At 50.9% G+C, this 25169-nt stretch overlaps 2 protein-coding genes across 16 annotated transcripts in view; one reads left to right on the forward strand and one right to left on the reverse strand.

The window, feature by feature from the left end:
- Positions 1–6149: 6149 nt before the first annotated feature.
- Positions 6150–11349, forward strand: TMEM200B (transmembrane protein 200B). 2 transcript variants are annotated; one of them, XM_066269885.1, is made up of 3 exons: positions 6161–6233; positions 6550–6735; positions 8236–11349. In XM_066269885.1, exon 3 carries the CDS (start codon positions 8256–8258, stop codon positions 9174–9176), a length of 921 nt encoding a protein of 306 aa, XP_066125982.1. In that variant the 5' UTR covers positions 6161–6233; positions 6550–6735; positions 8236–8255; the 3' UTR covers positions 9177–11349. The 2 variants fall into 2 exon arrangements, with proteins under 2 accessions (XP_066125983.1, XP_066125982.1); XM_066269886.1 differs by lacking the exon at positions 6550–6735 and having other exon boundaries at positions 6150–6233.
- The window catches only part of EPB41 (erythrocyte membrane protein band 4.1), a 173899-nt gene continuing 159929 nt past the window's right edge, over positions 11200–25169 (reverse strand). For 13 of the 14 annotated variants that reach the window (XM_066269875.1, XM_066269884.1, XM_066269868.1 and 10 more), the window contains 5 exons: positions 24591–24719; positions 17832–17933; positions 16580–16660; positions 13968–14072; positions 11200–12868 (listed from right to left, as the gene is read on the reverse strand). In XM_066269875.1, coding sequence (XP_066125972.1) covers positions 13974–14072; positions 16580–16660; positions 17832–17933; positions 24591–24719 — 411 coding nt within the window. In that variant the 3' untranslated portion in view covers positions 11200–12868; positions 13968–13973. The remainder of the gene's footprint in view (positions 12869–13967; positions 14073–16579; positions 16661–17831; positions 17934–24590; positions 24720–25169) is intronic. The other variant, XM_066269881.1, reaches the window with a different exon arrangement.

Raw genomic sequence — 25169 nt, forward strand, 5'->3', positions numbered from 1 at the left:
GTTTCTGCCCCTATAAAGTGGAACATTGGAACTGGGGTTCTGGATTCTGTGTGCCAATCATTTGTTGAATCAGCACAGCAGTCCTTCCCAGGAGGGACAAATTAGAGAAGCACGAGCCGTGGGGGCGTGCTGTGACATGGCCAAGGTCACCCAGGGAATGACTGAGCAGCATAATCCAAACTGCGACTCAGAGCCATGCCCTTCCCCCTGAACCAGCATCTGAATTCTCAGCTGAGGCTGTGGTCTCCCGGGGGACTCGTGCTGCCACGGGGCTGTGTGCCGGGCGCTCCCGGGGCAGCCCTGAGACAAGGATGGTTTTAGAAACCCCTGGGGCTGGGGCAGGAAACTGGGCAGCCTAGCTGTGGCCAGCCTGACCATTTCTCAAGTGGAGATGAGTTTCCAGGTCCATGCTGTTCTGTGGCCCTGGGAGGTGGGGTGGCAGGGACATGCAGAAGATGACAGCTGCTCCCTCCCTACAGTGGCTTCTAGAGAGGACGTGGAGCCTCAAATAGACAGGGACCTAAGGGTCACTGTGTCCAGTGTCCTGCCTTCACAGAGAAGCTTGGAGAAGAAGTGCTGACTACTTTGTTTCCTGGGGTGACAACTCGTACAGGCCACTCCTTGAGAAGTGAAAGAGTCCAGGTCACATAGAGGCCACAACAGATTCAGGAGGAAGTCAGTGTCCTATTAGTGAGGTCACAGCTGCCCACACTAGCAGGCTCAGTGGACATCCCTCTGAAGACTGGGAGGCCACTAATCAGTCTGGCTGTGTTTGTGGGCAGGTCGGTATGCCTCTCTCATCTGTAAACACTGACGCCCTCGAGCTCTCAAGAGAATTAACAGAGGTTATATCTAAGAAAAGGGACCTTCTCTCTCCCACCACCTCACGGAAGGTTCCTACAGCCCCCAAACACATGCCTGAAACCCTGTGGTCAGAGGAGGGAGCAGCTGTTTAGTGGGCATCCACTTTGTGCTAGATGCTGAACATGTATAGTCTTATTTAATCTTCAACATATGTCAACCTAGAATGCTGAGGTCGCCGGTTCAAAACCCTGGGCTTGCCTGACCTGTGGTGGTGCAGTGGATAAAGCGTCAACCTGGAATTCTGAGGTCGCCGGTTCAAAACCCTGGTTTCCCTGGTCAAGGCACATATGGGAGTTGATGCTTCCTGCTCCTCCCCCTTTCCCCCCCCTCCTCTCTAAAATGAATAAATAAAATCTAAAAACAAAACAAAACAAAACAAAAAAAGCCCTGGACTTGCCTGGTCAAGGCACATATGGGAGTTGATGCTTTCTGCTCCTTTCCCTTCTCTCTCTCTCTCTCTCCCCTCTCTAAAATGAATAAAATAAATTTTTTTTTAAAAAAATGGAGTAACCTTCAAAATAACACTGGGAAGTAAATATTATCCCCCCCTTTTTTGTTACAGATAGGGAAACTGAGGCAGAGAGCCAAATCTTTTCTCCTGCAGTCTGGGTGGGGACAAGGGGTGAAGATTGGGAAGGGGTCTGGGGGTGGGGGAGACACAAGCCAGCCTTGGGCCAGTGTGGGCAGGCACTGTGCTGGGCACAGGGCTCCAGGGGTGAGCAAGACAGAACCAGTGCCGCCCCTCTGAGTGCAGGGCGGGACACAGGCAGGAAGCAGACTCAGTTCCCAAACACTAACCTCAGTTTGCCTGTGAGCAGTGCTGCTCAGGGAAGGCCCATACTGAGGGTGTATAATGAGGGGTGATGGAGACACTAACCTGGTCTGGGGGCCAGAGGAGGTCTGAGGATAAGTAGGGACGATCAGGGGGTTTGAGGGTGAAACAAGTTCAGCTATCCAGGAAGGGGGGAGTGTGAGAGGGCCAGGGCCAGTTCCAGTGTGTGGAGATGAGAAGGAACTTATTTATTTATTTATTTTTGTATTTTTTCTGAAGCTGGAAATGGGGAGGCAGTCAGACAGACTCCCGCATGCGCCCGACAGGGATCCACCCTGCATGCCCACCAGGGGGCGATGCTCTGCCCATCTGGGGTGTTGCTCTGTTGCAACCAGAGCCATTCTAGTGCCTGAGGCAGAGGCCCTAGTGCCCAGGTAAACTTTGCTCCAATGGAGCCTTGGCTGCAGGAGGGGAAAAGAGAGACAGAGAGGAAGGAGGAGAGGAGGGGTCCAGAAGCAGATGGGCACTTCTCCTGTGTGCCCTGGCCGGGAATCGAACCCGGGACTCCTGCACGCCAGGCCGACGCTCTACCACTGAGCCAACCAGCCAGGGCCGAGAAGGAATGAATTTTTAAGATTTTATTTATTTATTTATTTAGAGAGGTGGGGAGGGAGAAAAACAGACAGGAAGGGAAAGAGATTAAAAGCATCAACTCATAGTTGCGACACTTTAGTTGTTCATTGAACCTAGGACCTCAGCATCCCAGGTTGATGCTCTATCCCAGGGGTCCCCAAATGTTTTACACAGGGGGTCAGTTCACTGTCCCTCAGACCGTTGGAGGGCCGGACTATAAAAAAACTATGAACAAATCCATATGCACACTGCACATATCTTATTTTAAAGTAATAAAACAAAACAGGAACAAATACAATATTTAAAATAAAGAACAAGTAAATTTAAATCAACAAACTGACCAGTATTTCAATGGCAACTATGCTCCTCTCACTGACCACCAATGAAAGAGGTGCCCCTTCCGGAAGTGTGGCGGGGCCAGATAAATGGCCTCAGGGGGCCGCATGTAGCCTGCGGGCCGTAGTTTGGGGACCCCTGCTCTATCCAGTGCAGGCTCATTCAGCTTGAGTGCAGAGTCGCCGGCTTGAGGGTGGGATCATAGACATGATCCCATGGTCACTGGGTTAGCCCAAAGGTTGCTGGCTTGAAGCCAAAGGTTGATGACTTGAGCAAGGGGTCATTGGCTCTGCTGGAGCCCCCACCCCCATCAAGGCATGTATGAGAATCAATACAAAATATTTCTTGTACATCATTTTTCAATAAACTAAAAAAAAAAAAAAGACTGAATCTCAGGATTGATCAACTTTTAAAGTTTTCATCCCCTTTTGCTAAAATGAGCTGCACACATTGGCCAAAGTGCAGCTTCAATATTGTATAAAAGGATTTCTGAGAATTGGCAAATGTTTTTTGCACACTGGAGGGAGATTCTGCAGCATAGACCAGGACAAAGGAGAGAAGAGGGCTTCTCAGACCTGTTTGGGGAGGGGCAGACCCTCAGCATGAAGGCATTGGCAGTAGTGTAGCCCTAGGAGGGTATACCCTGCATGGCTGAGGGGAAACAAGGACTGAGGTGATGGGAGTGGAAGGCTCCGTCACCATCCAGATGGCAGTGAAGGGTCTTAACCGTACCCCATTGCTCACCTGCCTGGAGGCCCAAACCCCATCACCATGCCACCTTGGAGAGAGTCTGTTTCAAGCTGTAACATCTCAACCTACCTCCCAACTCTTAGAGGTCCTTGCCCACCACTTTGGGTTTGCCAAGACACCAGATGCATCTCCCAATCACCCTGGCCTGGACCTCTAGCCCCCTCAGGTACCTGTTCAAGGGTAAGGCCACTTTGGAGGCTGAAGGAATTCCTGAGGCCGAGTCATGCTGGTCTCCAGAATCCACATGAAACATTCCAGCTTGTTGAACCCTTGTGCAGTTGGCATTTCTCTGCCGACATGAACAACTAAAGTCCGCAACTATGAGTTGATATTTCTCAACTACCTCCCTTCCTGTCTCTGGCACTTAAAAAAAATGACTTTATTTACTAATTCTTAGAGAGAGGGACACACACACACACACACACACACACACACACACACACACACGAGGGTGGGGGGGAAAGCAGGAAGCATCAACTCCATGTATGCCTGGACCAGGCAAGCCTGGGGTTTCAAACTGGTGATCTCAGAGCTCCAGGTCAATGCTTTATCCACTGCCACCACAGGCAGGCAAGGTGAGAAGGAATTTAAAGTTCCATTTGCACCACCATATAGAGCCTCTGAGGGTTTTGATCAGGGAGTGAGTGGTGGGTTCAGATTCAGTGTAGAGAAGCTTGGTGCCCCTCTGCATAGCCTGCTGCAGGACAGCGCCCTGGGGTAGGGAGAAGGTGGCTAATTCCAGGTCAAAAGAACAGGGTCAAGTGACTTAATAAATTCAACGAGAGGGAGAGAGGAAGGAGCCTTTGGTGACCTCGGGTGTAGCTCGTCTTGGAGGTGAGCAGTGGGGCTCATCACAAGGAGCAAAATGGGCCAGGATTACTGGGCCCAGGGAGACTTCCCGGGAGGTGAAGCGGGGCTTGTGGGCCCAGGCTGGAGGAGCCCCAACACTGGGGAGGAGAGGGGCCCAGGAAGAGGGGGCAAGCCGGAGGGGCAGGCAGGAAAGGCAAGTGGGAAACAGCAGGGCAGGTGGACTGCCAAGGGCAAGGAGAGCCAGACAGTTTAGGGTTTGGCCTCCAGAGTTGGTGACCCCAGGAAGAGGGAGCGGGAAGAAGAAGTCTGTGAGGACGGAGGCCCGAGGCCGGGGAGCAGTGGGACAGTGTGCGCGGAGTGGATGAAGTACAGGAACGATTTGGGTCTCAAGCAAAGGAGATGGCAGAAAGCAGGAGGTGGGAGGGGGCTGCAAGGAGGCAGCTGCCTCAGTGGGGCACAGGCAACAGCCTAGGCACAGAGAGGAGGGCCGGGCTCAGGCCGGTGGAGCCTTCAGTCCCACGTGGGCTGGAGCAGAGACAGTGACCTCGCGCTCTCTGACCTCAAGGGTGCAGCCCCGGGAGCAGAGGCTGAGCCCCACCCACTGTGGCCTCCTCTGGATGCCGGTGTCCTCATGGTCGGTAAAACACAGAAGGCTCGGCTCCCAGGGCTGGTGGCATTTCCTCCTGAAGATGCCTAGTCCCTGGAGGCTGGGAGGGGCTCCTGGGTGCGCTGATGCTATTCCTAGTCCCCTCGACCCAGCCAGAGGCCAGGAGCTTGTGTTCATGGCCTAGTTAGTGCCGTGTGGCTTCGGGACTCCGCTCCGACACGAGATGGGAGGTGGGGTGGCCCAGGCCGGCGACTTCCTCCAGTTCCCTCTCCCAGCCCGGGGCCCACAGCCGGGTCTCATTACCTACCATCCCCCTCCTCTCGCTCCCGCTTGCCGGGGGGTCTCGGCGGCCGGGGGAGGGGCGTGTTCTAATCAATCCCAGGCCGGAAATTCCTCCCGAGGGGCCCTGCAGGGCTGCGGGAGTGAGGTGGGGGCCCGGAGCTGAACCTAGCAATCCTCCCGCACCCCCCTCCGCTAAGCCCGCCCCCTGCATCATGGAAACTGGGCTGCCAGCCGACCCCCGCGCTCCGCTCCACATTCTTGCCTCTCGGGGCGCGCGGGGTAAGAAAGCCAGGTCGCCCCCTTCAGGCCAGTCCACGGGGACTCCGCGGCCCCCAGTGCCCTCCTCCTGCTTTGGGACACACGCCACCTCCCCTCCAGATTGGACGCATCTTCTTAGGGAGTTTAGAGAGGCCAAGCAAGAACCGCGACATCCCATTTGATTCCTTCAGCTTCGGGGCCAAGATCATCCCTATTACCCGTCCCACCCCCACCCCTATCCACACCCCCGCCGTGATTACTATTCGTTGAGGCTCGCAGGGGTATCCTGGGCCGCGCCTGGTGTTGCCTCCCCGCCCTCGCCGCCAGACTCGCGCCTCTCAGCATCTTGCGAAGCAGATACCATATGCCCATTTTACAGGTGAAGGCAGTGAGGTTCAGACAGAAGGGCTGGCGGAGCAGGAACTCGGGCCGCCTCCTCCGGGCAGCTTCCCTGACGGCGCTGGGCATGGGTGGGCTTTCAGACGCTTCCGCGGGTCCTCTCCGGGGCGCCCGGACTGAGGGGTTCTGAGAGGTGCGAGAGGCAGGGCAGCCTTCGAATCCTGCCCGCACGCTCGGACTGCGGAGCTGGGCTGGGGGCTCTCGGGCTCCGGTGTGTTTCCCCACGTGGGAAGAGGGCGCCCTCCCAGGCTTTTGCGAACGACGGAAGCGGGGTACTGGGGCCCGGTCTTCCGAGTTACCAGGAAAGCGCACCTCAGACTCGAGTTGTTGCTTTCTTCCCGCGGCGGGGCCTGGAGGGGCGCGGGCCAGACTGTCCCCGAGGCTACCGGAGGGCGGGGCCGGGGCGGCGCGGGGCGGCGCGGGGGCGGGACCGGGGGCCCAGATTCCGTGGAGACCGCGGCAGTGCCGCTAGCCGCGGCGCGCGGACTCGGACCGGGATCCACCAGGGCCCGGCGGCGCCAGGTGAGCAAAACCAGGGTCCCGGGGTTTGTCCCCCATTTCCCCTAACTTTTTGTTTGGCTCCTCCTTCCGGAAAGGCCCCGGAGGGGGACGGGAGCCGGGTCCTCCCTTCTCCCTACCCAAAGTGTGGACGCGGTCGGAGGCGGGATTCCCGAGTGCCCAGGACCTAGTCCGGAGCAACTTCCTGCGACCTGGGACCTTCGAACTGTGTCCAAGTTCTGACCTCTCTGAGCTCCCCGCCGTGCTTACGCCCTCCAGAGCCTCGGGGTCATAGAGCATGTCCCCATCACTCAGCACACCTCCGACGCCCTACCCACAGGGACGCGCGGGGCTCAGCGGTGGCCTTTTCCGAGTTGGGGCGGAGGCGCCAGCTCTGGCCTGGGGCGGGGTGGTCATTTCTCTGTTGGCGCTGGCGTGAGGGCCTCAGATACAAATGGATAACGGACCTCGCCTCCTGCCAGGACTCTCCCGTGGCTGTGCCGAGAAGTGCCCAGCGCTGAGTTAGGTACGGAGGACCGGCGTCGGGTTTTGGTGGAGCCCCCGCCTTGTAGGGTGGTGGTGTGACCCCAGCAGGCTCCTTTCTCGGCCGCAGTTGCCATCTGTGAAAAGCAGGCTGTGGATGCGGTAGACGCTGCCTGTTCTATGGTAGGCCCCAGGCTTTCAGCTCTCCTACTGGGGGCAGGAATGAGTGTCCTGCTTTGAACTTTAGGGGTGCAAATGAGTTGTGGGTAAGGTAGCAAGGCCACTTCCCCGGGGTCTTGGGGCGGGTTCCAACACTGTAACTATTTAGAAATCAAACTGGAGATGTGAGTATGCACCACTGAATCGCGAGGTCCTAACCCTCCTCTCTTGCGACCCGGGGCGCCCTGGGCAGGAGCCCCATTTATTCCTACACCCTCTCTTCAGTGGGGGCCACGCCACACTCAGCCCAGTTACTCCTACCCCGGCCCGGATCCAGTTCCCAGGCCTCAGGCGGGGCCGGATCAGCAGCCGAGAAGCGCTTCAGCCCGGCGGCCCGGACCCTGGGGCGGCCCAAGGCGCAGGGGCGGTGCTGCACCGGCCGGGACGCGGGCCACTCAGGCCTCGGGCGGAGGAGACCGGAAAGGAGGCCAGGCGGCGGGAAAGGGGGGTGATTCATCCCGGAGAGACCGAATTGGAAACGCTGTAACCTGGGAACAGTCTTGTCCCGGCGCAGGGGAGAGCTAAAAGTGGGAGTCTACCCAACAAGGCCCTGTGCCTGACCCGGCAGCCCCCTGCCTCCCTCCCCCACCCCCAGCCTGGCTGCTGAAGGAGGGGGCGGCCTCTTCTGCGCGGAGTTTAAAGAAATCCCGGACAAAGTCTACCGCTGGCTGTGGTCAGAACGGTCTTCCCGGAGTCTTGCTCAAGTCTCTCCTGCTGCAGCTTCAGTGCTGACTGAGGAGGTCTGGAAGGAGGAGGGGGCGGGCAGGAAGAGGCTGGAGTCAGTGACACCCCCTCCTTCCTACGCTGCAGCATGTAAAACGCAGTAGGGGGAAGTGGGGCCCGAGAGCGATTCCAGCGGACCGGGACGGTCTGCCCTCCCCCGCCCTCCTTTACTACGGTGCAGCCACGTGTGGGGGTGAGGTCGCGCCGGGGCGGGACTTACCCGGGAGACGCCGCTGCCGGGGACCCCACACCTCCAGAGGCCCGGGACCTGCGGGCTGGCGAGGAGGGCGTCGGCGGCCAGAGCCCCGCAGCTGAGGATGCGCCAGGGAGCAGCCGGCGCCCCCCTCCCTTTTCTCCGCCCGCAGACCCGGCCAACTCGGGCTTCTGCCGCGCGGTTCTGGCTCCGAACACCGCTGCGGAAAACCGGAGTGGGGGCGGCTCCCCGCCTGGCAGCCTCGGAAAATCCGGGGGTGGCCGCCAGGGATCTCCAAGCGTCCCGGGCGAGGCAGCCCGCTATTCCCTCCGGGATTTGTGTCCCCAACCTGGCGCTCCCACCCTAGGCCCGTCGGTTCAGCCCCCGCCTCCCGTCTTCTCTTCGCAGAGCGCCCAGACGACGGCGAGATGACGGCCGGAAGCCCGGGAGACTGCGTGGAGGTGCGGAGGAGCCCCGAGGGCCGCGTCTCTCGCCTGGGCCGCCGCCTGGGCCGCCGCCGGCGCCCGCGCTCCCCGCCCGAGCCTCTGCGGGTGAGGGCGCGGCTGCGGCTGCGCTCGCCGTCGGGGGCGTTCGCGGCGCTGGGGGCGCTCGTGGTACTGGTGGGCATGGGCATCGCCGTGGCTGGCTACTGGCCGCACCGCGCCGCGGCCCCAGGGCCCCGGGCTGCCAATGCCAGCGCTCACCCCGTGAGCGAGCTGCGACGCGAGGGTCGAAGTGCTGGCCGGGCCCACGGCCCACACGAGCGGTTGCGGCTCCTTGGGCCGGTGGTCATGGGCGTCGGCCTGTTTGTGTTCATCTGTGCCAACACGCTGCTCTACGAGAACCGCGACTTGGAGACCAGACGGCTTCGCCAGGGGGTGCTGCGGGATCAGGCGCTCCGGCCCCCCGACGGCCCAGGCTGGGACTGCGCTCTCCTCCCCAGCCCGGGCCCCATGACTCCCCGAGCCATAGGCTATGTGGAACCAGAAGGCTGGGACTTGTCCCCTCATCGAAGTACCTCACCTGTCCCATCAGTGAGGAGTCTGCGTTCAGAACCTGCTAATCCTCGCTTGGGGTTACCTGCCCTGCTCAACAGTTATCCACTGAAGGGCCCAGGGCTGCCCCCACCTTGGGGTCCACGGACCCAGACTGGCCATGTGATTATCACCGTGCAGCCCTCTGGTTCCTGCATTGAACACTCCAAGTCTCTGGATCTGGGCCTTGGAGAGCTCTTGCTTGGGGCCCCAGCAGCCCGGGACTGTGCTCACCGAAGTTGGCCACGGCTGGACAGCCTCAGTCTGGAGGGTTATTCCAAGTTGGGAGGTGGGGACTTGGGGGCTCGGGTATGAGGAACAGAGGGCAGCCTGCTGAGGTGGTAGCATGGACCATGGTAATAGGAACAGGAGTCCCAATGTCTAGTAGATGCTTCAGTAACATCCAAACTGGGGAACAGATGCCCTGACACCAGCAGCTGCCAAGGCATCCTGACTTGCATGTCGGCAGAGAAATGCCAACTGCACAAGGGTTCAATAAGCTGGAATGTTTCATGTGGATTCTGGAGACCAGCATGACTCGGCCTCAGGAATTCCTTCAGCCTCCAAAGTGGCCTTACCCTTGAACAGGTACCTGAGGGGGCTAGAGGTCCAGGCCAGGGTGATTGGGAGATGCATCTGGTGTCTTGGCAAACCCAAAGTGGTGGGCAAGGACCTCTAAGAGTTGGGAGGTAGGTTGAGATGTTACAGCTTGAAACAGACTCTCTCCAAGGTGGCATGGTGATGGGGTTTGGGCCTCCAGGCAGGTGAGCAATGGGGTACGGTTAAGACCCTTCACTGCCATCTGGATGGTGACGGAGCCTTCCACTCCCATCACCTCAGTCCTTGTTTCCCCTCAGCCATGCAGGGTATACTCTCCTAGGGCTACACTACTGCCAATGCCTTCATGCTGAGGGTCTGCCCCTCCCCAAACAGGTCTGAGAAGCCCTCTTCTCTCCTTTGTCCTGGTCTATGCTGCAGAATCTCCCTCCAGTGTGCAAAAAACATTTGCCAATTCTCAGAAATCCTTTTATACAATATTGAAGCTGCACTTTGGCCAATGTGTGCAGCTCATTTTAGCAAAAGGGGATGAAAACTTTAAAAGTTGATCAATCCTGAGATTCAGTCTTTTTTTTTTTTTTTAGTTTATTGAAAAATGCAGTACAAGAAGCAAGACCAAACACATATCTAAACACTACAGCCACTTCTCTTACTACAAAAGGCCAAAACAGCAGACCTAATTATTGCCTATTTAATCTAAGGATTTTGCCAATTTGATTCTGCTGCCATACTTCCTATTTTGTCAAGAGATGTAAACAACTACTTGATATGATTCATATTTTTTAAAACTTTTACAAAGCTCCTTCATTTTTGTCACCAAAATAATACATTTGAGAGAGATTTGTAAAACAGCCAGCCCGGGGCTGAGATCCCGGGTAGACATTTCCTATGAGCATTCCTTGGTGTTGGTAAGGCCACAGCTCTGGCTCCATTCCCCGGGTGGACTGCTGTCCCCTGGTCCTCAGCTGCCCCGCAGAACACACAGTGGGTGGCCTGGGAAGGGAGGCAGAGATGCCGACAGGCCCCGGCGGCCAGGTTTTGTGGGCCCTCAGCTTATAGACGCAGGTCCGGATGGGTGGCAGAGACCTCACGTGGCTTGGAGGAAGTCTTTATTTCTCAAGTGAAATAAAAATAAGATTGCTGTGAGAGTTGTTACTGTGATGTGTCTGAGTCACTTTAGGAAGACTGCTGCCAAGTCCCTCCCTCTTCCACCTGGACAGAGCCTGTTTTTCTTCACACACACGCACGCACGCAGGCACAATTGCAGCAAGAAACAAATCCAAACTATTGCCAAATTCCAAGATCTGTTACCGGAGAGGGAGGAGAGGCTCGGAAGGAACCCGCTCGTGCTAGCTTGTCCTAATCATGACTTCTCAGTGCTGGAAGGGCAGTATAGATCTTCTGGTCAATGTGTAGACAAGGGAGCAGCGAGAAGTGCAGTGAGCTGGTGACAGAGCTGAGGGGGAGGTTAGGCCCCCTGACTCATCCTGTGCTCTGAAAGCTGCCACACTGATCTGGATAGCAGAGAAGGTTCAGTCTGCCAGAATTCTAATGCACAGGCTGTGCCCTCTTCCTTTCCATCCTCCTCTTCACGCCACAGGTCACAGCTGTGGGAAGCACAGTGGCTTTCGGCGGGACAGCAGGACTCTGGGAAGTGAGCTCACATTCTGTGCTTGTTTGATGTGAGCTGTTCTAACTTCAGCACCACCCAGGCTTGGACACCAACCAGAAAGCCCCATCATTTCAGACCCTATGCCCACAGGCTGTAAGTCTGTTCCTGAGACAGGACCATCTGCCCTAACCTGTGACACATCCCACCTGAGCTCTTCCTGTACCTCCCCAGAGAGCTGCCTGTTGGTTAGTAACAATCTCACATAACTACTAAAAGAAAAATGCACACACCTGAAATCAGTTCAAACCAACTGAGTCTGTCTAAACAAAGCTTTGCCAGCAGCGACTTGGGGTACCTGCTGCTGGCTCCCACTGTGGGAGCAAAACTCTCACTCATTGCCCTTGAGCACCCCCCCATCTGACTCATGAATTCACTTCTGTCCTAGAATTAGGATTCTAAGAACTTCCAGGCAGAGCTGTTTGTGGGAAGCAAGCTGGAAGATTAGAGAGGCCATACTGAATAAAAATGCCTGCAAATCTTACCAGGAATGGTGGAATTGGGACATCAGTTCTCATTTTCAAAACCCAAACCAAACCAAAGAATTAAACCCAAATCCACCATAAAAATCAAGCCTGCGAAACCTGACAGACCTCGGGTGGTGAGTAGAGTGAGCGGAGCTGGTGCTTGAACCCCTTGGCATGTGGGGTCTCGTGGGAAGGATGGCCCCTAAAAGCCAATTCGCTTGCTCCAAAAGGCTGTCGGCAGGCAGGTGCTGGTGGGAAGAAGGCAGGTCAGGGAACACAGCCTCCTCTCTGAGTCACGTTCTCTGTCATCCCAGGATTAAAAAGGAGGCCCAGGGATGGTCACCTGGAAATACTTCTTAGCAGGATCTGATTGAGGTAAACCCCACCATTTCCCTGTGTGAAGTGCATGTTCCCAGAACTAGAAAACCTTTCAAAAACCTCATTCACTTTCTTTGCCCAAATCACCACGAAAAATGTGCCATTAGTGCTTTTGGCCAAAAGTGCCTATTTTTTCCATGAGTTTTGGTCTCCTGAGATGGGAGGTGGGGGGAGCACTTAGCAGAGCCACTCACTGCTTCTGATGAGGTAAAAGGGGAGGAAGGGCAGGAAGGCGAAGGCCACGGATTTGTTAAAACATTCACAGTATCAGATATAGCTGAGCAACTTATGTCTTTGATCTAAAGAAGCTCCGAAAAGAAAGAACAAGAGGGAGGAAGGAAAAGCAATACTACAGTCTCAGCAGAGGTCTCTGCCTCACCAAAACCGCCCTCCACAAGGGACTCTGTGGTTCAGGGCAGCGCCCTGCCTGACATTCTGGTAAAGTCACATTGTTGGTTCTGAGAAAGAGCTGGTTTCTGAAGTTTCTGCTGTCATCCAGAGGGTATAAAACTAGGGGAGGGGCAGCAGCCCCGTGAAGCTGGCTTTGGCTCCCGACACAGCTGACAGTCTTTGGAGGGTTTCCAGAAGCAGTCTGTGGACCCCGTCAGTATCTGGGGTAGAAATAAATGAGACTAGGTTGAAGGGGTTATAAACCACCCCATAAAAAAAGCCCAAAAAGCTCTTTAAAAACAGTTCAAAGAGTGAAAAGTTGACCAGTTTCTGGTATCACAATATAGAAAAAGATATTCAAAAGGATCAGTGGTATCTAGAAGACTCTGTTGGTATAAACGCCAAATAGAAAATGAAATGAATTTTCTGGTGCTTTAGAATAATCTTGTAAGTCTGAAGACCGACTGTTGCGGGCTAGCTTCTTTATCAGTTCTCTGGTTTTCTCTTGGATGGGAGATGGGCAGGGAGTCGGGGGTAAACGCTTCCTAGAGGAAAGAAAAGCAAAGTTGATAAACCCTGCGAAGGAGGCTTACCCAGGCCATTACCAAAGTCTTACGGCCACAAGTAATAATCAAGGCCTTGAGCAGTTTTATAGGACACAGTCCTGACTGGTTTTTGATTGATGGCATCTTCAAGTCATTTGTTAACTACATTTAGGCATGAATTTATCTGGATCCCTGTCTCCCAAAAATCAGTTACCCTGCTTCCCATTCTCTAGTCTGGTCTGAGAACTTTAGTCATTTCTTTTGGGTTTTTTTTTTTTTTTGTATTTTTCTGAAGTTGGAAATGGGGAGGCAGTCAGACAGACTCCCACATGTGCCTGACCGGGATCCACCCGGCATGCCCACCAGGGGGCGACGCTCTGCCCATCTGGGGCGTTGCTCTGTTGCAACCAGAGCCATTCTAGCGCCTGAGGCAGAGGCCATGGAGCCATCCTCGGTGCCCAGGCAAACTTTGCTCCAATAGAGCATTGGCTGCGGGAGGGGAAGAGAGAGACAGCGAGGAAGGAGAGGGGGAGGGGTGGAGAAGCAAATAGGTACTTCTCCTGTGTGCCCTGGCTGAGAATCGAACCCGGGACTCCTGCACGCCAGGCTGACTCTCTACTACTGAGCCAACTGGCCAGGGCTTTAGTCATCTCTTACCCATCCCCCAAGCTCTCCATTTTCAGCTAACCTGGCCCTGCTTTTCTTGGTTTGGTCCCCTCCTCCAGCCCTCCCCTGGGACAGCAGAGAGCAGAGCGGCAGAGAGGACTAAAAGGCAGGCGCGGTAGAGAAGCAGGAAGTCACGTGAAGATTCAGGAGGTGGGTGGGGGTCTACATCCACGTTTGGGGCATCTCCTCCAACCCATCACTGCTGGATTGCAAAGGGCAGGAGGACACAAGGAGACCTCACTGCTTTCGCTGGAGCCGGATACTTCATAACCTCCTGTGTTGCCCTCATCAACCTCTCCTCTGCCTTCATTGTGCCAAGCTCCGGGGTGGATACCTCTGAGGGGATGGCTCCCAGAGTGGCCAGGGTTCCCGTTCAGAGCTATCTGAGGCCGGGGCAGCGAGCACCCTCCACCCCAGCAAGAGCAGCCCCTACCTGAGCTCACTCCTCAGAGATTTCGGTCTCCTGATGGACGACCACCTTGGTCACCGACATGTCTGGGTGCTGCTCCTTTGCCTCCTTGATGGCCTGCACAAGGACCTGAGAAAGACAGCAAGGACACCCATCAGGCAGAGCGCAGCCCGGCTGGGGAAGGAAGCCAGGGCTCACAGGACAGCACTGCCCTGGCAAATCCACTCCTGTCTGCAGCAGCAGGGCAGCCTTCAGACGAAGCCAAGTAGATAATGACCTTATCCACTCTACCCTGCACAGGGCGGCTCAGACTAAACACGGACAGGGAAGGTTAGAGCGGTCTTTAAGGAATCAGAGAGGAACTGACTGCAGGGGTGATGGCTGCACCTGCTGGGTGGGTCCAGGAGGATCCTCTCAGAAGTGAGTCTAAAGGATGAGGCAAAATCTGTTTCACAAACAGATTTTGTGAAACAGATCAGGACAGGAGAGGAAAAGAAAGAAGCATCCTACAGCAAGGAAGAGATATCTTTGGCTAAAGTAGGGAGAAGAAGGGAAGAGTGGGAGGGCCTATGACATGTCATGCGCTAGCTAACCACATTACTCATTATTATATAATTAATGCCCACAGCAACCCAACGGGTGAGGGCAGAACCACTGTGTCACAGCTAGGAAGTAATGCAACGGGGTTTTAACTTAAGTCCATCAGACTTTCCTCCTTCCCATACTGTCTTTTAGATTTGGGGGGAGGGGCCCTGTTTTAGCATCTGAAGGGGTTTTGATCATTTTAGAAAAGCTAGAGGGAGGAGAGGGAAAGAAGAGCAATGAAGCCACTACCCTCCCTGGGCTGCGAGTCTGAGCCTCGAGCACAGAGCACCCCACGGGCCGCAGCCTCTGGAGGCTGGTGGCACAGTGGTTCTCAGAGACAGCCCCCTCTCATTGAAAAGGACTCTACCTAGATCTAACCAGCTGACTGCTGACCCTGGCTCTTAAGAACCATTTCTAAGATGGGCATGGAGGGACAGGAGAAGAAGAAAAATCCCCCTTTTGGTCTCTTGACTCCATGAAAGTCATTCTCGGAACAACCACCTCCATGGCCCTGCTCACCCTCCCTGACCCGTCTGCCCAGCGCACCTGCTGGTGCTTCAGGGCCCAGCCCAAGCCTGTCCGGTCACTCCGGCCTCCAGCTGTCTCTGTGACTGCCCGCACTGCACAGCTTCCTGAACAGTCCTCCTTATAGCGCTTCCCTCCCTCACCCAGGGGGCACCACACCCCTCCCCTTTCATGTAGCCCTCAGCACCTAGGCGAACCGAGGGACCCTGGAGTATCTCTCTGAGCTACAAAGTGTGCTAGTCCCTTTGTCACAACAACCCTGAAAGAAACCTAGGATTAGTCCATTAAAGGTGAAACTACCTCTCAGAGAAGTGAAATCACTTGCTCAAGGGCATACGACCAGTGAGCTACGGAGCCAGGATTCAACCCGGGTCTGTCTCTCTCTGAACCCCACACGCCTCCCCAGCCCCTGCTCTGACTGCACAGCACGAACCCAGCGCACAGCGGGGCCCAGATCCCAGCAGACTGAGGACGAGGTGCAGGCTGCTGATACCGCAGGATCCACTGAGCTGGGGCAAACGGGCTGCCGGCTTCTCACTGGGGCTGAGCAGCCCTGTTACTGGGACCCCTAGCCGGCATTCTTAGCTGTAAGTCTCAACCCTGCTACCAAGGGAACTGCCAGCCCTGAAGCTCAGGTTTCTTTTTTTTTTTTTAAAGGCACTCAGCATATCAGCATAAAAGCCCCAGAATTATTGCTCCAGCGCTCCTGTCAGTGATTCCAGAGGCATTAGCATGCAGGCCGTCCACCCCCTCTTCTCTGCAGCTACGCTGTTCTAACCTCGCTGGGGGGAACTGGGAACATTAATCCTAACCTTATTATTGCTAATTGCTTATAGCATACAATTAGCACCTAATTAACATCAAAACATAGAATGTAGCTCTCAAAAGAGCCTAGAAATGATCTAGATCAACGTCCTCTTTTAGGAAAGACAAAAAAAAAAAAAAAAAAAAAAAATCAGAGGTAAAGTGATCTGCCCAAGGTCAGACAGTGAGTGAGAGGCCTCGGGCAGATATCAGGTTGAGTCTCTGTCCCCCTAGGTGTCTCCCAGCTCTGACAGCTGAGGGCAGAGGTCACACCTTCCTTCTGTTTTGATCATCTACCGTCTCTAGCACAGGTTGAGGTTCCCGACTCCACTCACTGGAGCCCACCTGTGCCAAACAATGCACATCTGTATCTCATGGGATTCTCACAACCACTTTGCGAGGAAGATGCTGAAATACCCATCTTACTGATGAGGAAGCAGAAGCCTGAGGAGTGAAGAGCTACGGTAAAACCTAGGGTACACACGCAGGGGTTTTGAGTCTCAAGTCCACATTCCACCTGTCACAGTTCCTTGCTTCCCCAGTCTATGGCCCCATCCCATAGGCCTCTGGGATCTGATTCCCTTTGTCCTTCTTCTTGAGTACGAGCTAGAGCAGCTGAGAGGGCTGTTTGCAAATGAGGCTGGTGGAGGTGTCTTTTGCACCCACCCATCTCCCTGTCCAGGGACTCCTCCCACGCCCAGAATCCCCGCGGCGTTTCCCACCTGGTCATGGTCAATGTCAGCGTCACCTGTGATCACAATTCTCTTCTCAATCCGGGTCTCTGATATCCCACCTTTTACAGTCTGAAACCAAAGGGAGGTGGTCGTATGAGAAAGAAAATGAAAGAAGGGGAGGGGAGGGCAGGGGAGGGGAGGAGAGGGAAAGGAAAGAAAGAAAGAAAAAGAGATTATTCTGAAAGCTCCACTCCAAATATTAATCTGCTGCTGGGGACTGGGTAGGACAGCTTTCTCATCGACTGATCCACAATCTTGGCTGGATCTGCAAAATGGACACACTTCCTATCCCCTTGGATTGCTAAAATCTTCAATAAGTTCAACAGAAAGCCAAAGTTCTTTTCTTCTTTACTTTTCCCTTTTTCTTTCCCCAAATGCCACAGAAATTCAGTGAGTAAACAAAATAGATAGATATTTTGTTTTTTCTTTACCTGTATATTTCATTTGATCATTTTCAGGAAGAAAAAAAAAAATCAGAAGACTGACCAAAAGTGTCACGCTGCTTGAAACAGGACTATTTTAAAGCATTTTCATATTATTGATGTCAAAAGAGCCTCAAATAATCCCCTCGAGTGGGTAGGTTTCCGGACCCAACGTGGTGGGGACATGTTCACTGGCTCCCAGCCACCTGGGTGTCGAGGGCAGAGTGTGGTCAGCAATCTAGAGCGCTTACTTAGACAGGGACGCATTTCCTCTAGTGCCACGGCACACACGACTTTCTCTGGGTTTCTGGGAACAGTTCCAATTTCAGTTATGTTGTCCTTGCTTCCATAAGCAATACTGTAATAATTCCAATACTTCAGCATTCAAACTAGAGTTCCCATGGCCTTGATCCCGGACAGGACATAAAAATTCTTTGTTGGGTCCCAAGTTCTGAATTTTTTGGCTTGGAAAATATGGTTGCATAATAACGCGAACAACACTTGCCCTTAGACTGACTTTTTAAACTTACCTCCACAGCCAGATAGGAGACTCACTAGCCAGAGAGACAGACAGATGTGTAAAGAGAACAATCACAGGTGACTTTATGAGACTACTCAGTAGGCAGGGACACTCTCAGGGCCTCCCTAGGCTTATTCCTGGGGAAAGCAGCAGGTCCTTTCTACCTGGGACACTTGGAATAACGTGGCTCAGTAGGGAGGGAGCAGAACACTGTTTAGGGGCCAAGGTCCCTCCTGCAGAGGGGCAGCAGGCTTGACATGCCCTGGATTCCAGAAGGAAGTACTGGCTGGTCCGTTACCTTGGTAATCTGAGTTGTGGTGGTGCTGCTGGTGGTCTCAGATGTGATGGTCTGAGCTGTCAGCAAGACTCCTGGGTCCAAGTCCCCATTGCTGTTGTCAGTCTACAGAAGGGGAGAAATGTGACCTATCATTATGCCTCGCAGGGAGCCTCGTGGGCAGATGTTGCAGGATGCAGTTTTGATCTTTAGCTGCATTCTAAATCAAAATCTTGATTCCTTTACAGTGATCTTTAATGAAGAGATCTTCATTAAATATATATATGTATGGAATCATGCAGTTCTTGGTTTTTTTCTGATTTACTTATTTCACTCCGTATAATGTTCATTAAATATATATATATATATATATATATATATATATATATATATATATGGCCTGACCAGGCAGTAGTGCAGTAGATAGAGCATTGGACTGGGAAGTGGAGGACCCAGGTTTGAGACCCCAAGGTCGCCAGCTTGAGCGCGGGCTCATCTGGTTTGAGCAAAGCTCACCAGCTTGGACCCAAGGTCGCTGGCTCGAGCAAGGGGTTACTTGGTCTGCTGAAGGCCCACAGTCAAGGCACATATGAGAAAGCAATCAATGAACAACTAAGGTGTCGCAACGAAAAACTGATGATTGAGGCTTCTCATCTCTCTCCGTTCCTGTCTGTTCCTGTCTATCCCTCTCTCTGACTCTCCGTCTCTGTAAAAAAAAAAAACACCAAAAAAATCTATCTATCATCTATCTATCTATCTATCTATCTATCTATCTATCTATCTATCTATCTATATCTATATGAGGCAGAGTATAGCCACAGGTTCAACAGGAGTAGCAATAACTATGCACCGTGGATGGCATTTTCTAGTTCACAGATGGCTTTCTAAGGTGATCTGTTTGGTGCTCACACAACCCTATGAAATAAATAGAAAGGCCCAAGGTCTACCAGCTCCTGGGTAAGAAACTCAGGCTCAGAGAAGGTGAATGATTTACCCCAAACTAAAAACTGAGTGGCAGTTGTCCTCTACAAATCTGGAGCTCTTATACATACCCCTCAAGACAGGAAAGGTATAAACTTTTGGTTGCTAAGGCCTGGGTAGATTCTGAATCAGAGGGTAAACTTTCCAGAAAGGACCATGAAAGGTCCTGACTGGGGCTTAAGGGGCCAAAGGAGTCTCAGGCTATCTTCTTTGAAGATGGAGATAGGAGACTAGAGCAAATGAGGCAAAGTGGAAGGGTACACATAATATCTCAATGACATTTCTTTCTTTCTGTCTTTTTAAGATTTTATTTATTGAGTTTTAGAGACAGGAGAGAGAGAAAAAAAGATGGGGTGAGGAAGAGCAGGAAGCATCAACTCCTTGTTGCTTCTTATATGTGCCCTGACTGGACAACGCTGGACTGGCGACCTCAGCGTTCCAGGTGGATGCTTTATCCACTGCGCCACCACAGGTCAGGCATCAATGACATTTCTGGCAACAACACTATTATTGAAATGGATCATCCTTACTATAGGAGAGGTTTAAAAGTATTCAATATGTTGAGTTATATAATTAATCTACATAGAAACCGAGGGGTAGGGCTACTTTTTTTTTTATTTATTTTTATTTTTTTAAATATTTTATTTATTGATTGTTAGAGAGAGAGGAGTGAGAGAGAGAGAGACAGAGAGAGAGAAGGGGGAGGAGCAGGAAGCATCACCTCTCATATGTGCCTTGACCAGGCAAGCCCAAGTTTTCTTTTCTTTTTTTTTTTTTAATTTTATTTATTCATTTTTAGAGAGGAGAGAGAGACAGAGAGGGAGAGAGAGGAGAGAGAGACAGAGAGAAAAGGGGGGAGGAGCTGGAAGCATCAACTCCCATATGTGCCTTGACCAGGCAAGCCCAGGGTTTCGAACCAGCGACCTCAGCATTTCCAGGTCGATGCTTTATCCACTGCGCCACCACAGGTCAGGCCATAGGGCTACTTTTTGTTTCTTTGGAACTCACCACATTATGAGCAAAACAAACATACTATCATCAGGCTGAGAAATGACATTAGCAAAAAGGAAGACAGATGATTGGCAGGAGCCAAACTCAACCTGACAAACAATGATCAGCAACTGTCTGGGCTGTTAGACTCAGAGCTGCTGATAACCCATAACCAAGATGGAAACAATCCAGACTAGGAAGATAGAGGCTGCCTGTAGCAATGCGCTTTCAGATGATAATGACTAAAATACCTGTGCTGGTATTGTACATGGTCTCAGAGGGGGATTTAGAGAATTGCAATTATTTTCATAAAGAATCCTGAAGCCAAAAAATGTGTTAATATCTTTCTCTGCCTCATTATACAAGTTGTTTGTATTATAAGCGGAGTCCTCCAACCTTTTTATGAGCAAGACCACATTTTATTAAGGCAAAACTTTGAGATATTGGGGGACCGGGTGTCGGGTGGAGGAAGGAGGAGAGAATTATGAGGGAGAAGAGTCCCTGGCTGGGTTCCCTTCCAAGTAGGAATCGAGACAAAACAAAGAGAGGGACACGGTCGTGTCACCTAAGTCTTACACACATGGCACCATCATACTGAGTATATTATTGGCTAGTTCGCTAATACTTTCTCTAGCCCAGACCCACTTACCTAACTTACATTCAGGCTTAACTAATATTTATTGCACTCCTACTATGTGCCAAGCACATAATGCAGCTGTTACCTCAATTACACTTCTTTTTTTATTTTATTTTATTGATTTTAACGAGAGAGGAGGGAAAAAGAGAGAGAGAGAGAAAGAGAGAGAGAGAGAGAGGTACATCATTCAGTCTTGTATGTGCCCTGACCAAGGATCAAACCAGCAACCTCTGAACTCTGGGATGACACTCTAACCAACAGAAATAAAAAATGCTTTATAAATTGTTATAAGAATATAAATGTGCATGCCAGGAGGGCCAAACCTTTTTAAAGAGTCCCTTCTCTACTAAACCTGTGACTCCATTTTTTCCTACCTTCCTCCCAGCCCCTGCCGCCCCCCATTCTGTCTCTGAAGAAGGTGGAAGAGGGAGGAGACACTGTTAGAACTTGCAGCTTATACTCTTCCCACTTCAGGCTTTTCTTTGACCCTCTCAACAATGTTTCCTCAAAATGGTACTGTGGCTTTGACGTGTTGCTTTTAAAATTAAGATTAAACATCCATTTATCCCAAGATCCAGCAATTTCACTCTAAAATGTTTACACAAGTGAGAACATACATCCACAGAAAGACTGGCACATAAATGTTTATAAGCAGCTTTATTCATATTTTCCCCAAACTGGAATGAACTCAAATGTCCATCAACAAATAAATGAATGAAACAAATTATGGTACATATATTCACACAATGGAATATTATTTGACAATAACAAATAGTTAACTAAGAATTCATATGACATGGATGAACCTAAAAACATGTTCAGAAATAAAACTGTACTACTCTATACTCTATTTATAGGAAGTCCAAGGACAGGTAAAACTGAGCTATGGTGAGAGCAATCACAGCCGTTGCCTAGAGGGGAAAGGATGACTGGAAAAGGCTACACAGGAAGGAGAGATGGAGATGTTCTGTATCCCAAATGTGTCTTGGTTACATACGTGTAACATTGGTCAAAACCAATCAGGCGGAACACTTAATTTAAAACTGCATTTCACAGGATGTAAATCTGAGCTCAAGGACATGTAGATGCACATGTATACAAACAGTAAACTCTATATTGATTCCCACCTCCCCTCACCACGTTTCCAGAGTGGAGGATTGTGGAATAACAAAAGGCTTACTTGATCTGGCAAGATAATAAAAACAGAAGTAGAAATACTTACAGCAACGGCAAAAAAAACAAAAACCCCTACCTGGTGCTTCTTATGTACCAGGCACTTTTTACTACAGATTATTTACACCCTTTTGCATTGTATTTTTTCATTTACCAATGTATCGTGCGGATTACTCCCATCAGAAGCTTTTCTCAAATAGCTGCACAGAATTACCTTAATTGGATGTACCGTAATTTATTTCACCTGTTCCCCACTGATGGCCATTTAGGTTGTTTCCATGGTAGTCACAACTTAAAGGGTCCCCTCCATCAGCAAGTCATTCTTCCCTACATCCTCTGGCTGAGTGCACAATCTGGAAGTCACTTCCTAGTCCTTCCTTGTTTAGTTCCCCAAGTCCTAGCCATTCATTTCTGTCTCTCCTGACCCGGCTCTTTCCTCCCTCTCCCTCGGGCTACACTGCTTTTCAAGCTTCCCCCCAGACCTGCTTAAGTCCCAGTCCTGTCTCCAGGCATCCCCTGCTTTAATATATTCAGCACACAGCTTTAGGAAGCGTCTTCCAAAATCATTGCTTTAATTATGCCACTTTATCACCACTATTAAAAAACTTCAAGCAACCTCTCATATTTACCAAATTCAAAGTCCACACTCTAGACCCCAAGACAGAGGAAGGGGAAAGCATTCTAACAGTAATTAAATGTCTGTGAATGCGCCAAGCACTTTATAGATATCACTTCACTTAACCCTCCCCCCTATCTTGCAATGGTAGGTGATATTGTCCCCATTTTACAGCTGGGAAACTGGAGGCTTAGAGAGATTGGTGACTTGTTTAAGATGATCCAGCTAGTCATCCTGCAGGCCTTGGCCAAAAGGTCACCTCCTCAGAGAGGGCTTTCCTGACTATTCCAGCCCCAAAGTAGCAACCTTTCATGTAATCCCAGATTGTCTAACACTTTATTTTAGTGTCATTTCTTTATAGCACTTATCAGTGTCCAGAGTTTAGATATTTATTTATGTTGTTTTTTATGTGTGTGACAGAGAGAGAGAGACAGAGACAGGGATAGATAGGGACAGACAGGAAGGAAGAGAGATGAGAAGCATCAATTATTCATTGTGGCTCCTTAGTTGTTCATTGACTGCTTTCTCATATGTGCCTTGATGGAGGGGGGAGGGTGAGTGACCCCTTGCTCAAGCCAGCAAACCTGTGCTCAAGCCGGATGAGCCCACGCTCAAGCTGGCAACCTTGGGGTCTCGAACCTGGGTCTTCTTAGTCCCAGTCTAATGCTCTATCCACTGCGCCACTGCCTGGTCAGGCTATTTATGTGTTTTATTGCCTGTGTCTCCTGATTAAATATAAGTTCCAGAGGGTAGGGCCAGTGTTTACCTTTTACACTGCTTGGGCCTAATAAATAAATGCTCAAGAAATATTTATTTCAGGAAGGAATTAACAGCTCAGTTTATGGAAGGAAAAGTTTTCCTTACTGTTGGCTTCTGTGAATTTAAAAAAAATTTAAAAAGGGAAAGAAAAACAACTCAATATAAGCAACCCTAGATCATTCAAATTCAAATTGCCTATAATAAAAAGAAAAAATTTTATTAAAAGTAGGATGTAAACAAAAAATTTAAATACTTAAATTCTTATGTGATATTGTATTTAATTATATTAATTAATTAAAATTTTTTTGTTTTGCCATTAAAATTTTTTTTTCTCTTTCTTTTTCCAAGTGAGAGGAGGGGAGATAGAGACAGACTCTTGCATGTGCCCCGATGGGGATCCACCTGGCTACCCCTGTCTGGGGCCAATGCTCTGCCCATGTGGGGCCATGCCTACAACCAAACTATTTTTAGCACCTGAGGTGAAGGCTCCATGGAGCCATCCTCAGTGCCCAGGGCTGATGCACTTGAATCGAGCCATCGCTACAGGAAAGGAAGAGAGAGAAGGAGAGTGAAAGAGAGAGAGAAGGGAAAGGGAGGGGTAGAGAAGCAGATGGTCACTTCTCCTGTGTGCCCTGACCAGGAATTTTTTTATTTTTTAAATATTTATTTATTTAACAGAGGGACAAGAGAGGGAGAGGGAAAGAGGGAGAGAGGGAGGGAGAGAGAGAGAAAGAGAGAGAGGAGAAGCTGGAAGCATCAACTTCAACTCCCATATGTGCCTTGACCACACAGTGCAGGGTTTCGAACTCGCGACATCAGCGTTCCACGTCCACACTTTATCCACTACACCACCACAGGTCAAGCCTGACCAGGAATTGAACCTGGGACAGCCACATGCCAGGCTGATGCTCTACCACTGAGCCAACCTGCCAGGACCAATTATAATTTTTTAAATAAAAATATTTTTATTTGAGAGAGAGGAAGGGAGGGGGAGGGGGAGAGAGAAAGAATGTCATCGATTTGTTGTTCCACTTATTTATGTATTCATTGGTTGATTCTTGTATGTGTCCTGACTGGGGATCAAACACATAACCTTGGCATATGGGGACAATGCTCTAACCAACTGAGTCAGGAATTATAATTATTAAAGCTGTTACTTATTCATGCTTTCAGGCTTGGAACTCAAGTCAATTCCATGCAGTACTATGCCTTATATAATCTTCATAACAAAATCATTAGGTAGATACAAGTATTAACATCATGTGGGGTGGAGATGGGAGGTGGGGGCAGGCTTCAAGGCTCAGAGATATTCAGTTAGTTGCTTAAGTTATTAAATGGAGAAGCCAGGACCTAAACTCAGGTGGTTGGATCCAAAGCTCATGTTCTTAACCATTATACTCAATTGTCTTCCCTAAGTGAACTAGATGTATACAAATAATCAGATCTAAGACAATTTTTATTTTAATAAAGTATTTTGTGACATTCTTAGAGCTCTGATCTCTTCTAAAAAGGATGGCCCCATAAAAGCCTAGCGTTATTTGGAGTAAATAATTAGAACACTGTGAAGAAAGGTTATTTATTGTGTTTACTCCAGTCTTTGGTTCTGAAACATTAAACCGTGTCCTACCTGAGCAGCCTCATAGGTGATGGTCTTGGTCTCAGTGTGGACAATAGGGACGTCTTTGGTTGGGATCTCACTTTTCACAGCATTGGCAGTGTCTGAGAGGGTGACGGTCTGAGTCTTCACCAGGGGAGGCTGTGAAGCGGTAAAGAAACAGTTACCGGAACCTTCTGAAGACTGTGGAGAACTAATCTTCCCACATTGATCTGATCAGAGTGATAGCTCTACTTGAGCAAAGGGCTAGCTCAGTCTCTGCCCGAGACGTGGACACCACTCCAAAGGAGCTCTGACAAGGGGCCAAATTATAAGGGACCCTAAAGAACAGCATTACTATAATCACTTCCATGTGCTTAATGGAAAGCTGTAAGATCAGACGATTATGATTGGTGATATAAAACACTTTAGAATTTGAATATAAAACTATTTGCCAAATAGCAGTCACTTTTGTTTGTCCTTGTGGACTGTACCATTAAGAAAATCAGCCACATTTCCTCTATTAAGTTCAAATAATGCATGAAAACAGCAGTGGCATTGAAATGCACTTCCCTGGAAGTCATTACCTTCTTTCAAATCAACGTCAGACAT

The sequence above is a fragment of the Saccopteryx bilineata genome, chromosome 3, assembly GCF_036850765.1.
Source record: "Saccopteryx bilineata isolate mSacBil1 chromosome 3, mSacBil1_pri_phased_curated, whole genome shotgun sequence".
NCBI lineage: Eukaryota > Metazoa > Chordata > Mammalia > Chiroptera > Emballonuridae > Saccopteryx > Saccopteryx bilineata.

Coding starts and splice junctions, on each gene's coding strand:
- TMEM200B (XM_066269886.1), top strand. CDS start 8,256: ATGACGGCCGGAAGCCCGGGAGACTGCGTGGAGGTGCGGAGGAGCCCC.